The 13,602-nt window shown below is 48.2% G+C and overlaps 1 protein-coding gene across 2 annotated transcripts in view; it reads left to right on the forward strand.

Moving 5' to 3' along the window:
• Positions 1–13,237, forward strand: part of ADAMTSL3 (ADAMTS like 3) — a 331,832-nt gene extending 318,595 nt beyond the window's left edge. For both annotated transcript variants that reach the window (XM_026510570.4, XM_044388448.3), the window contains 3 exons: positions 4,570–4,670; positions 9,864–10,078; positions 11,140–13,237. In XM_026510570.4, the coding sequence (XP_026366355.2) occupies positions 4,570–4,670; positions 9,864–10,078; positions 11,140–11,246 (423 nt within the window). In that variant the 3' untranslated portion in view covers positions 11,247–13,237. The remainder of the gene's footprint in view (positions 1–4,569; positions 4,671–9,863; positions 10,079–11,139) is intronic.
• The last annotated feature ends 365 nt before the right edge of the window (positions 13,238–13,602 follow it).

The raw sequence follows: 13,602 nt of genomic DNA on the forward strand, positions 1-13,602 counted from the left end.
AGTAATATGTGCACAAACGTCTCCTAGCCTGCATCCCAAACACCACCTTGCGCAACATTATAAATAAAAAACATTTGGGGAGGGGCACCTGCGTGGCTCAGTCGTTAAGCGTCTGCCTTCGGCTCGGGTCATGATCCCGGGGTGGTGGGATCAAGCCCCGCATCGGGCTCCGTGCTCAGCGTGAAGCCTGCTTCTCCCTCTCCTGCTCCCCCTGCTTGTGTTCCCTCTCTCACTGCCTCTCTGTATATCAAATAAATAAATAAAATCTTAAAAAAATTATTTGGGGAAGAATATTGAAGAAATGTCTAGGAACCTAATTAGTCGGCTAGGGCTGGCGTGACAAAATACCACAGACTGAGCGCTGCGGAGAGCAGAAGTTTATTTTCTCACGATTTTGGAGGCTGGAAGGCCAAGGTCAAAGTTCCGTCAGGGTTGGTTTTGTGAGACCTCACTTTCCCGCTTAAAGACAGCTGCCTTCTCACCGTGTCCTCACGTGGCCCCTTCTCTGTGCAGAAAAAGAGAGAGAGAGAGATTTCGGGTGTCTCTTCCTCTTCTTATAAGGACACTGTTCCTAGCAGCTTAAGGCCCCACCCTTATGACTTCATTTCACCTTTAATTTCCCCTTATAAAACCTGTGTCCAAATACGGTCATACTGGGGGTTAGGGCTTCCATGTACAAATTTTGAGGGGACACAATTTGGTCCATAACATTCCGCCCCCTGTCCCCCCCCCCATTCATGTCCTTCGTGTGTGCCAAGAACATTTATCCCATCCCAATATCCTTAGAAGTCTTGGTCCATTCTGTCCTCAATTCAAATCCAAAGTCTCACCAAATGTCACCTAAATTAGGAATGGGTAAGAAGTGAGCCGTCCTGACACAGAATTCCTGTCCCCCTGTGAACCTGTGAAGGCAGACTGGTTACATACTTGCAAAATACAGTGATGCAACAAGCAGAGGACAGACGTTCCCTTTCCAGATGAGGGAAATCAGAACAGGAAAGGGGCGGTGGGTCCCAGTCAAGTCCAAAATCTAGCACGGCTAATTCCATTAGATCCTAACACTTGAGAATAATCCTCTTGGGCTTGATGCTCTGCCCTCCAGACCCACCATGGCAGTGGCACGGCCCCCAGGGCCCCAGACAGCAGCCTCTCCCACATGGCTCTTTGGAGTGTCCTATCCCTGAAGCACTAGGCAGGGGCAGCAGGGCCCCCGGAAACTGGAAATCGAGGAAACAGCCTCTGCCTACCCAGCCCCCGGCCTGTCGTGAGAGCAGCAGCCCTGGTGAGCTCTGGATCTGGGGTCATTCTTCCCTCTCCCTGAAGGATAAAGCATCTTTGCAGCTGAATGGCTTTATGCCCCCTGTAGCATCCGCAGTTTCTAAAGCCTTCCTTAACTGGGTCCCATCAGGTCTGTCCTGGCACAATCCTATCTCTATTCCTGGCTTCCGCTGGGATGACTGATTAACCCCACGGGGAATCTCCTTACACAGTGATTGTGCAGCCACACACTTAGTGTTCCTTCCAGAACATACTTTCTCATTCTTTGAAATATGGATGGACTGAGAATTTTCTGAATCCTCCAGTTATGATTCCTTTTTGTTTAATGATTTCTTCAGTTTATCTGTCCACTCACATTCTGCTGTAAGCACTAAGGGAAGCCAGATGGCACCCTGAACACTTTGCTTAGAAAGCTCCCCAGCTGAATATCCAATTTCATCACTTGCAAGTTCTATCATCCACAAAACACTAGAACACAATTTGGCCAAGTTTTTGCCATTTTATTTTTTTAAAGATTATTTTATTAGAGAGAGAGAGAGAGCATGTGCACATGAGTGGGGAGAGGGGAAGGGGCAGAGGGAAAGAATCTCAGGCAGACTCCCTGATGAGTGCAGAGCCCAACGCGGGGCTCACGCTCAAGACCCTGAGATCATGACCTGAGCCGAAACCAAGAGTTGGATGTTCAGACGACTGAACCACCCAGGCGCCCCAAGTTTGCCATCTGAGGATGACGATTGCCTTTCCTCCAGTTCCCAGAAGCGTGTTCCTTACTTCCACGTGAAACTTCATCAGAGCCCTCTTAAATGTTCGTGTTTCTAACAATGTGCCCTTCAAGGCAGTCTAGCTCTTTCTAGCATGTACCTCAAAACTCTTCCAGCCTCTACCCATCACCCGGTTCCAGAGCCACTTCCAGTTTTAGATACTTGCTATGGTAGCGCCCCTCTTCTCAGGACCAAAGTCTATATAACTGCATTAGCCAGGGCCCTCCAGGGAAGCAGAACCAATAGGGGGTGCGTGTGTGTGTGTGTGTGTGTGTGTGTGTGTGTGTGAATTAACGAGTTAATGCAATTATGGAGGCTGACAAGTCCCAAGAGCTGCAGGGTGAGTCAGGAAGCTGGAGATCCAGGACAACCGATCACGTCTTTCCAGCCCAGAAGCCAGCAGGCTACAGACCCAGGAAGAACCAGTATTTCAGTTCAAGTCCAAAAGCAGGAAAAAGCCAATATCCCAGTTCAAAGACAGTCAGTCGGGAGGAGTTCCCTCTTACTTACTTGTTTTGTCCTAGTCCGCCCATCAACTGATTGGGTGAGGCCCACCCACACTTGTGAGAACAATCTGCTTTCCCTTGAGTGCTGATTTAAATGTTAATCTCCTCTAGAAACATCCTCCCAGAAGCACTTGGAATAATGCTTGGCCAAATATCCGGGCACACCATGGCCCAGCCAAGTTGGCACATAAAATTAACCAAAACAGAACCCATAAAGAAAAGTGGAGCACAGTGTTGAGACACCCACAGGAAAAGTAGGACACGTAAAGGTACTGTCTGTACTGTAAAGATGTCTGCTCCCTTAAATGAACTGAGACACGTAATAGAATTCCACCAAAGACTACGGTAGAATTCGTTTTGGGAACTTAGGGTAATTCTGACATTCATGTGGGAGAACAAATGAGCACAGGAAATTTTCAGGAAAAACAGCTTAGTAGAGTGGTGGACAGACCTTCTTTAGCTGGTGTTATCTGGTTCAGTGTAGGAGTAGCCCTGAGTCATGCAGTGAAATGAGAGGACAGACCGTGTTGACTGGGTTTAAAGTTCAGTGGTAATTAACCATAGCGGAAGAACAGTTTAAAAAAAGTGTTAAACTGCAAGAGGTTTTTTAAGGAAATTAGAGAAGATCTAAATGAATAGAAAGACACCCCATATTTACGGGTCAGAGCACTTATTGTTAGGCTGCCCATGCGCTCCAAACCGACCTACAGATTCAGGACAACCCCCGTAAAACTCCCAGCTGGCTTCTCTGCAGAAATTGACAAGCTGATCGTAAAATTCATAAGAAAATATAAAGGACCCAGAATAGCCAAAACAATCTTTTTTTTTTTAAGATTTTATTTATTTATTTGACAGAGAGAGAGACAGACAGCGAGAGAGGGAACACAAGCAGGGGGAGTGGGAGAGGAAGAAGCAGGCTCACAGTGGAGGAGCCTGATGTGGGGCTTGATCCCAGAACGCCAGGATCACGCCCTGAGCCGAAGGCAGACGCTTTAACCGCTGTGCCACCCAGGCGCCCCATAGCCAAAACAATCTTGAAAAAAGAACAAGGTTGGAGGGCTCCAACTTGTGGGTTTCAAAACTTACTACAGAGCTGTAGTAATCAAGACAGCGTGGTGCTGACAAGGGGTAGACATACTGATGGCTGGAATAGAATTTAAGGTCCAGAGAGGAATTTTCTAGATCTGTGTCAGTTGGTGTCCTACAAGTGTGACAAGACCATTCAACGGAGAAAGAATAATCTCTTTGACAAATGGTACCGGACGACTGGGTACCCCCCCCCACACACAAATGCAGCTGGGCCCTAGCTTATGCAGTATGCAAAAAAACTAACTCCAAGTGGATCAAAGACCTACATTTAAGCGCTGAAACTATAAAGCTCTTGGAAGAACTGTAGAACTAAATCGTCACGCCTTGTGTTAAGAAATGGTTTTTTAGATAGGACACCAAAAACACAAGCTACAACAACAAAAACAGATACACTAGGCAACGTAAAAATTAAAAACCTTTGTGCTACAAAGGACATGACCAGGAAGGTGAGTGGAAATAGAACCAGCATGATGGGAAGGGCCTTTTCAGCATAAAACAGAGCAGAAGGAAAAATTAATATGTATTATGACTACATGAAAATTTAAGAACCCCACATCAGAAAAAAATTTTTCTATAATTGAGCTCACCTTAACCCACAAGCCTCCACTTTTGCTCAGAGCAGGAGAACCCAACCTTGACAGTTGCTTATGGTTCTAATCCATGTCATTTCTGGGCCTAAGCCGTGTCAGTTACAGACTGGCCCCATCCTTTTCCCTTCTCCCCAGAGATGGTCGAAGTTTCTGGGGGGAAGAGGAGGAGGAAGATACCCAGGTATCTTTCCGGCTCTGAGGGAAGGCTGTCTGGTCCTCAGAGTGGCACTCCCATCCCCCCGACTTGCCCGGGCGACCACTGGGCCCCCCTCAGTGCATAGCCTTGGTACCGCAGCACGCATGAGCTCACAGGGCTGTTTCCGCCGCTTTGTGCTTCTGTTCCAGTGTCCTGCACGGTGCCTGGGTCGCGCTGGGAGGATGCAGCAGCAGCATGCCCCGTGTCAACACCACAACAGCTCCGACCCCCGGTGTGACGACAGAAGGAGGTACTGACCCGCCCTGGGGTGACACGAACCCTGTCCTGCCTCTGTCAGTGGCTGTGACTGCCTGAAAATGGCATGACTTCTCCTGTCCACTGCCTCTCACAACTGACAGTTCCCATCCAAAGATGATTTCTTACCGTGCCATCCTCGATAGTATACAGGATGCTGAAAGATTCATTAATAGGCACTATTATAATTACAGATTATTTGGACATGGAATATATTTAGAGAGGAATGCCCCAAAGAGAAATAAAAAAGAAGAGTAGCGCTGAGGACAGATATTTTTCCCTCTGTCTACAAAGCTGGTCAAACCTAATGATATTTCATTTAAGTTTACAGATTAAATCTTCCTCATGTTTTCAGTGGACCACTGTATTCCTCTGTCTAGAAACTGTGTTTTTTTTATTTTAAGATTATATTTATCTACTTGAGAGAGAGTGTAAGAGAGAGAGTATGCAGAGACAGAGGGAGAAGCAGACTCCTGCTGAGCAGGGAGCCAGAAGCAGGACTCGATCCCAGGACCCTGGGATCATGACCGGAGCTGAAGGCAGATGCTTAACTGACTGAGCCACCCAGGCCCCTCTAGAAACTGTTTGGATGAGGATGTTGGCACAGTGGTTTAGCAGAGAATGAAACAAGCTATTACCTTGTGAAGGGGCTTAAACACGAAAAGAGTTTGCTTTTCTCTTGTGTAGGAGTCGAAGCTGGTGCTCGGTTTGGGGTAGAGGGGCGTTGTTCCATGAGGTCACCCCGAGACCCAGGCCCCTTCTGCCTGGCGACTCCACTGTCCCAGAGGAGTGCGCCCCAGCCAGCGTGGAGTAGGGAGAGAGCCAAAAAGCACACGAACGAGGGAATGCGGAATTCTCCCACTCTGTTACTGTGTGACCCGGGCTCCCCAGCCTCCCAGTCTGCAAAATGGGGTATCGCCGTCCGTGTAAAATTATGGTTCCGAGGTTTCGAGTAGTTGGCTTAGTGTGAAAGCATGTAAGCAGCCTGGGTCATCGAAGATGCTCAAAATATGTCTCTGTTTCCCTCCTCCCCACCCTGAGTGTTGCCAGAGAAAATGAGATGACCTTGACAGTTGGCTCAGTTTCCATTCTGAGCCTTCAGTAAGGTTTGGCAGTGTGGAGTCCGCTGTGTTTCCTATTCCCCACAATACAATTGAAACCAGAACTATTTTCCTCAAGTGGAAAATGTTTGGAACAGCTGCCCTCCTTCTCAACAGGCAACCTAGTTTTGTCTTTTGCTGAGAAGATAGAGACCACACACAGACTGATACGGATTACCCCAGATGTTTCCCTTTGCACTCTCAAAGATAGACTTAGGACGCAAACACGGGTGTGGATTGAGCTTTCTTTTTTAACATACCTGATGTACTTTTCCGAAACTTGCTTTTTCTATTTATCAACAGATTTTTTCCCCATCTTAGTACGTAAGATTCTTTTTCATTGTTGTATTTAACATTATTAGCTCATTCCATTGCTGATGGACATTTGATTGTTTCCGTTTTTTTTTTTTTTTTTTTTTTTTTGCTATTACAAACAAAGGCTGCAGTAAACATCCTAGAGCATATCTTTATGCACTAAAAGATATATTTTGGCATGGCATGGGATCGAATTGATAGGCATGTTCATTCTGATACTACTAAGTTACCATCAAAATGTCTATACCAAGAGTATACGTATGAGGGTTCCCCCTTTTTATGAACATTATATGGGTTTTCAGTCTTTTTAAAAATGTTGCCAGTCTGATGGGTGAAAAATTACATCCTGTTTTGATTTGTACTTTTCTGATTACTTTTGAGAGAGAGAGAGAGAGAGCACATGCACGCACTCGCAGGCAGAGGGAAGGGGCAGAGACAGAGGGAGAGAGAATATTAAGCAGGCTCCCCAATCAACGTGGAGCCCAACACAGGGCTGTCTCACGACCCTGAGATCATGACCTGAGCCCAAATCAAGAGGCAGACGCTCAACCAACTGAGCCACCCAAGCGCCCCTCTGATTACTTTTTATATACCTTTTGGTTTCTTGTATTATGTTCTCAAACCCATCTATTTTTCTTCCATCTCCACCATGATTCCCTGTAGCTGAGCCATCCCACTGTCCCCCTCCACCTGTTGCTTCTTTCCATCCCAGCCCCGCACTGCAGCTGAGCGATCCTTTCCAAAATCAGATCTGATCATATGACCACTGCACCCCATCTCCCTGACAGATTAAAGCCACTTTAGAGACCTCACTTGCTCGTAGGAGGAAGGGTGACTGTAGTCTGTAATGTGGCCTAGAAAATGCCACACAGTCAACTCCTCCCTCCCTTTATTTATTTACTTTTTAAAAGATTTATTTATTTATTTTGAGAGAGAGAGGGAATCTCAAGCAGACTCCCTGCTGAGCAAGGGACCTGACACAGGGCTCGATCCCACGACCCCAAGATTATGACCTGAGCTGAAATCAAGATTCAGACGCTTAACTGACTGAGCCACCCAGGCGCCCCTCTTCCCTCCCTTTACAGCCGCATCCCAAACCTCACACCCCTTCACTCTTGGCGCTCCAGCCACGGTGTCCTGATGTCCTTCCTTCAGGACGCACACTGGATGCACCACAGGCTTTCCAGCCAATGGTAGCTAAAACAAGAAGCAGAAATATAGTGGAGAGTATAGAAGGCATAGAAGGATCTACCAGGAGGCTAAATATATGGCCAAATGGGGCCTTAGAGAAAGAGATGTGGGGGCGCCTGGGTGGCTCAGTCCGTGAAGCATCTGGCTTCGGCTCATGTCATGGTCTCAGCGTCCTGGGATCAAGTCCCGCATTGGGCTCCCTGCTTAGCAGGGAGTCAGCTTCTCCCTCTGCTGCTGCCCCTCACCCCCTGCTCATGCTCGAGCTTTCGCTCAAATAAATAAATAAAATCTTTAAAAAAAGAAAAAGAGATGTGGAGATGAACTGAAAACGTGGAAGTGTTTAAAAGAAATAGAAGAAAGATTCCTTGGGAGGGGCCTCAGGGGCATGGCCACCACCGAGAAAAGTGACAGAGGGGGTGCGAATTAGGGGAGTCACGCCAGCCCCCATACAACACGGGGTCCCGAGGTGGCACTCCCCGACACAGAGAGTTTGCTTCCAAAGCAGTGATTCCTCGGAATTATCTGGGGCATTTCTTTACAATAAGGATTCTCAGGCCTTACCTGGGACTTCATGAAGGGGAATCTTTGGGAGTGGAGCCTGGCAATCTCATCTCTTTAAAGCCGCTGGGCACTTGGGATGACCATCAGGCTCGGAATCTGTCCGCTGGAGTCCATGGTTGCATCTGGCTGATGGTGAAAGGAGTGGTCTGAGGTCGGAGAGGAGCTCGACTGAACAGGAATGAGACATTGGGGAAGACTAGCCGAAACAGGGTGACTTCGCGATTTCTGGTGCCGAATCCACTTTTGTGTTTTAGACATAGTGCCAGTGCCCAGACTGTGTCCCCCTGGCTCTGGTGTCCTGGTGCCCAGTACTGTCCATGGCCAGGAGGACATGGGATGCTCTGTGCTGGACCGACCTTTCTTTCTTTCACTGGGTCTTCAACGACCCACGTCTGGAGCTGTACCTGCCACGTTGGTCTCTAGCTCCCTGTGTCCTCTCATCTTTAGAGGCTCTGGGGCTCCTTCTGACTTCCCACTGGCCTGCCGTCCATCAGAGCAGAAGGGAGCCCTGTTAGTTAAGGTCCTTTGGGCTGGAAACAACAAAAGTCGACTTGGAATGACTTATGCAAAAAAGGTGGGCAATTTCTTATTAAGACGGGACCACTCAACACTCGTGCACAGCAATTTGGTATCCTTTTAAAATACATTTTTGGTGTATTCTGTGAATGTTCAATTTTTTTCAGTAGGTAAAGCTCTGCATGGGGCAGGGAAATGGCTGAGGAGTACTGGGTCTATGCCCGGTTGTCCAAAGCAACTAAGCTTTTGGCGGCTAGGATTCATACCCATTGGGGAAAACAAAAGCCCTGTAATTAACAAGATACCCTCCTCTTCCCTTGTATAATCTTAGTTTGGGGTGACCCTGTTGTTCAAATAAACCTTTTGATGGCGTCTCCCCCTACTGGCTACTCAGAGTACTGCTTCCAACTATTCGTAGTACTACACCACCCCGCCACCCGCCAACGCGTCAGGTTATCACAGTTTTCTCCATCTCACCATGTTTCCAGCGGCATTCCTACACTCCTTATAGATCACATGTGCTGGTAAGGAGCCTCTTACAGGAATACAAAAATGCCTCAAGAATTCAAAGAGGGAACGCCATCAGACCGCAGGAAGGACTGTGACCAAGAAATGAGAAATCATTGGGGTTTTTTCCTCCTCTGGTCTCTGCAGCTCTCTGTGTTTTGCTTCCTTCTTTGTTATTTTCTGGTTCTCTGGCCCGTGTGGCAGAATACGGCCAGCACCGCTCCAGTCCTTACGTTTACAGGTCTTGTTCCAACAATGTCCAAATTCCTGGAAGAAGGAGAGTTATTGAACCAGCTCCGCGAAGCTAGGGCTCCCTTCCAGTCGCCTGGGGGGTGGGAGACAGTCCCGTGTAGTGCAGAGAGATCGCCCAGGACCCCTGCCACAGGGAACAAGGGCGTTTACCCCAAAGTGGGTCCACCAAGCTGGCTCTCTCTTATGGGCTCAGTATCTTCCAGAGTCAGAGGGCACCAGCTCTTGGTTCTGTTTGAAAGGCTGGGGAACTGGGATAGATCCCTGTCCCCTAACGGTCTTTGTGGCCTCCGACTAGGGGTCATGTGGGGCCTAACTCTGTTAGAGTGCCGTCCCTCTGCAGATGAGCTCGCTCGCACTCACATTGACACTCACACCCGAATCTGTGCCGAGTGCTTCGGTGCACACATCCGAAGGCTTGTTAGCAAATCTGAAGCGGCTGGTCGGGAGCCGAAACTGGCCCGCTCCAGCTTTCCAGGACGCCGCATCCCTCCAGGCGCGTGTCTTGACTCCATGTGGGAGGGGAGTGGAACATGTGGTTTGCCTGCCTGTCCTTGTCACCGCTGCGCCCCCAACCGCGCACCGCGCAAATCACGCACCTGTCGCACAGGGTCCTCATCCGGAGACCTTCAGTGTATTGAAAACAGAGTTTGCCGAAAGGCTTGCTCCCGGCAAGAAGTGACACCCCGCTTCCCCGTTTTCCACTTTTTGTGGTTTCCCTTGTTTTTTGTTTCTTTTTCCTCTTTCAGACCCACGTTGAGGAGGAACTGCTCATCGGGGGCTTGTGACGTGTGTTGGCGCACGGGCCCCTGGAGGCCCTGCACGGCGGCCTGCGGCCGGGGCTTCCAGTCTCGGAAAGTCGACTGTGTCCGCGTGAGGAGCTGCAGACCCGTGGCGGAGACACACTGTGTGCAGAGAAGGAAACCGGCTTCCTGGCGGCACTGTCTCGGGCCTTCCTGCGAGAGTACGTACCCCGCTCAGGTACCGCCGCCGGCCGGCTGCCTGGTCCCAGGAGTGCCCACCGTGCTGGTGGCATCCTGGGACGCGGGGAGATGAGCCGCTTTGCTGTGGTGTGACTCAGCGTTCTTTAGAGAACAGTCGAACCACTTGGGTGTCAGTGGTGTTGGCTAGGATGGACTTGTCACCACCTCTGACCGCCTCCCCACACTCCCCTTCTGCCTGGAGGGAGGTCTCATCTCGTAGGATGGGGACTCTTTTTTTTTTTTCCTGTTAATATTATTTTTTATTTATTTGTATGTTCAATTAGCCAGGGTATAGTACATCATTAGTTTTTGATGCAGTGTTCAGCGATTCATTAGTTCCATATAACACCCAGTGCTCGTCACCACACGTGCCCTCTTTAATAAAAATTTGACATAGATGTTTATATTATTATATTATTATTATATATTATATGTTCATATACACATATATTTTATATTATATATATATCATAATTGTTATATTATCTCTATAAAACTTAATCATAACTATATTTTGCTAGGGAGCAGGTCTGTTGCTTTTATCAGTTTTCCAAGGGGTCCACCCCCTGCTGTTCTCAGCACCCGGAGGAAGAGCATGGGCCAGAAGGGCCAGGAGAGCATGGTGAGGCCACTTGGCCTGGCTGAGAAGTGAGCCCCGTGTGCTCCTGGCTGTCGTGCAGGGCCGTGCCTCTAACCCAAGCCTAGTGGGGTTGCTCTCAATTTTTTTTATTTGAGTCCAGCTGACACACAACATTGCATCAGTTTCAGGTGTAAGACGTAGTGATTGGATGGCTCTATCCGTGATGCTGGGCTCCCCACAAGTGTGGCTGCCCCCGTCACCACCTGTCCCCACCCGGCGCTGTCACAGTGCCCCTGACTGTATTCCCTGGGCTGCGAATCCAAGCCCAGTTTCTCCAGCTCGCTCTGTGATCTCAGTGTAGGCTTATCATAAACTCAAAGGCTTTTTAATTTTTTTTAACTCCGTCTCTAATGAGCTGTGTATTCGATGGATGTCTGTTTAGTTTTGTTTTTCTTTTTGCAGGAGACTGCTCAGACACAACTCACTACTGTATGTTTGTAAAGCATCTCCATCTGTGTTCGCTAGAGCTCTACAAACAGAGATGCTGCCAGTCGTGTCAAGAAGGGTAATCCTGTGGCGAGGGTCGTAATGCTGCTGTGAAGACAGAACCAAAATGTAAAAGCTCTTTCCCTCCCATGTAGCTGGTTCAGAAACATGTTATTTCTCTTAAAACTCTAGATTCTGCATTCAGGGGTTGATGTAAACTCACCACTGGTGGGATTTCGTTCTATTGTTTCCCCCGTGGCCGGTGTTTAATCCCAGCTCTTTGAGATGATATATTCCGGGATGGCCAAAACTATCGTAGCAGGCGTGCTCTTGCACTTGGGACCCTCCCCGTGTCCTTCTAATTGGGAAACCGCCCAGATCCCCAGTGCGTTGCCACGGGCTGCTGCTTCCTGCGACGTGTAGACTTGTGGGGGGTAGGACGTCCTAAAGATGTGAGGGACACACAGAAACCGGTGACTTCCTCTTCTCTCAAGTTGCAGGGTTTCAACAGGTTTATAAGGCATCTATCCTTTAGAAGCTCTGGCCAGTAGTTGAAGGATGGCATGGATGGCTCTAGTGACATTTTTATGGGTCCTTAAGTCTAGTCTGTGAAGAAGAGGTGGTAGACAGGCTTACAGCACTGAGTGATCCAAGGACCCCGGGGGGGGGGTGTGGCATCTTGTCCTTGCTCTCACAGAACCCGGGGAAGAAACACAGAGTAAACATTGCTGCCCGTTTCACAACTCTGGAGATCTATCTGTGACCAAATGAGGCATCTCGGAAATCAAAGGAGAGGGAAAGCTCTCCTTTTCTACTGATTTTGAAGTGTATTCAAAGCTTTCTTTTGAGAGCTGTGAATGAAACTTTTTCTAAGCACTCTTCTCTTGCACATAAACAGAAAATCAAAGCCTTATTAGACCTAATTTATACATAAAATAGTATTCCTGAGGATTTTTTTCTATTTCCGGGAAGATTATAAGAAAGTAATCTAAATAGGAAACACCGGTGGTTGAAAAGAATTGTTTGTCGTAAATAATTGTTTTAATTCTGACCGATTTGTTGGTAAATCCAAAGTGAATTTGGGTTAGGCTAGAAGTTACAGTAGGGCGAGGGGGTCAAAGTTAGGATTTGGTGAGTAAGTTTAGGGTTCGTTTTAGGATCGGGTGAGGAGAGAGTGGAAGGTATGTTAGGGTTAAGGCTAGAGTTGGCATTGGCGGTTAGCATGAGGACCAAGCTGGGTGGCACTGGGTTGCGTTCAGACTGGGGCCGGTGCTGGTGCTGGTGATTGTGTCTGGGTGGAGGGTAAATTGGGAGTAAATTGTTTCTGCTGAAGGAATGTGGGGCTTGCGTGAAATTGTGAAGTTCTAACGCTGATTCGGTTCTGGGGCGCTCTCCCTAACATCCCACCAGTTATGGCTTTCGATGGCACAGAACCCCAAGAAAGCAGCCATCCTTCCCCGGTCAGCATCCCAGCTGCACCGCCGATAGCCCGTTGGCCGCAGCATCCCCCGAAGCAGGTCGTGCTGGACCGAGTCCCCGGTCACAAAGCGAACAGTGCGTTCGGGCTTTGGATTTGTCTGTGGGCAAGCTTGCTGAGTCTCCCTGCACCAGCTGTCGTGTTCTAACTGCAGCCTCACTGACACTGACAATGGGCACTACTGTACGCAGAGGTTTGGTGGCCAGGAAGGGTGGGGACGTGAAGGGCACACGCCAGCCCGTGGGGGGTTGATCACCAATCACACTTGATTGTGGAAAGTTTTTAAATTAAAAGAAAGATCATTTGTAAAATACTCTTTGTATATATTTATTATATGACTTAAAGGTGCAATATTTTATTTTGTACAGTATGTAACAAAGACGTGGGACATATATTTTTTCTTATCAACAAAATTTCCTATTAAATTTCTTCATCTTTGTATTTAAAGTCGCTCTTTTTCGTCTGCTATTTTACTTTTGTCTTGGTATCGTTCAAGTGACATTCCTGTGTACTGTATTTTACTACTGTTTCTATAACATGTTTCTTCATGACCCTTAAGTAATTCCGAAATAAATTTACTTTGATTATTCAGCGGCACCCTTGTAAGTGCGGGCGGCTTCTTTGTGTTGTTTCTGGCGGCCTTGGGTATTGTCACCTGGGCTGCCTTGTGCATCCAGGAGCAGACCGGATGGGCTCGCTGCCCTGGATTGTCCTATGAAGTGTGCGTGACGAGATTCAGGGGAGATCACACAGAGACTCCCTCTGACTGCCTTCTCCCAATCGTTTACACCCTGTGGCTGTGGTTAAGGTCGAGGGCAGAAGGGGTGGAAAGAAGTCCCAGACGACAGCCCGAGATGGGTGTAGAGGTAGGTGGTAGTAGGAGAGCAGGAGGGACTAATACCCTCTTAGTTTGGGCCATTCTGAGGAGTTTAGGGACTGACTTGAGACGTCTGCGCCTGAAG

This window comes from Ursus arctos, unplaced genomic scaffold (assembly GCF_023065955.2).
Source record: "Ursus arctos isolate Adak ecotype North America unplaced genomic scaffold, UrsArc2.0 scaffold_28, whole genome shotgun sequence".
NCBI classification, from domain to species: domain Eukaryota; kingdom Metazoa; phylum Chordata; class Mammalia; order Carnivora; family Ursidae; genus Ursus; species Ursus arctos.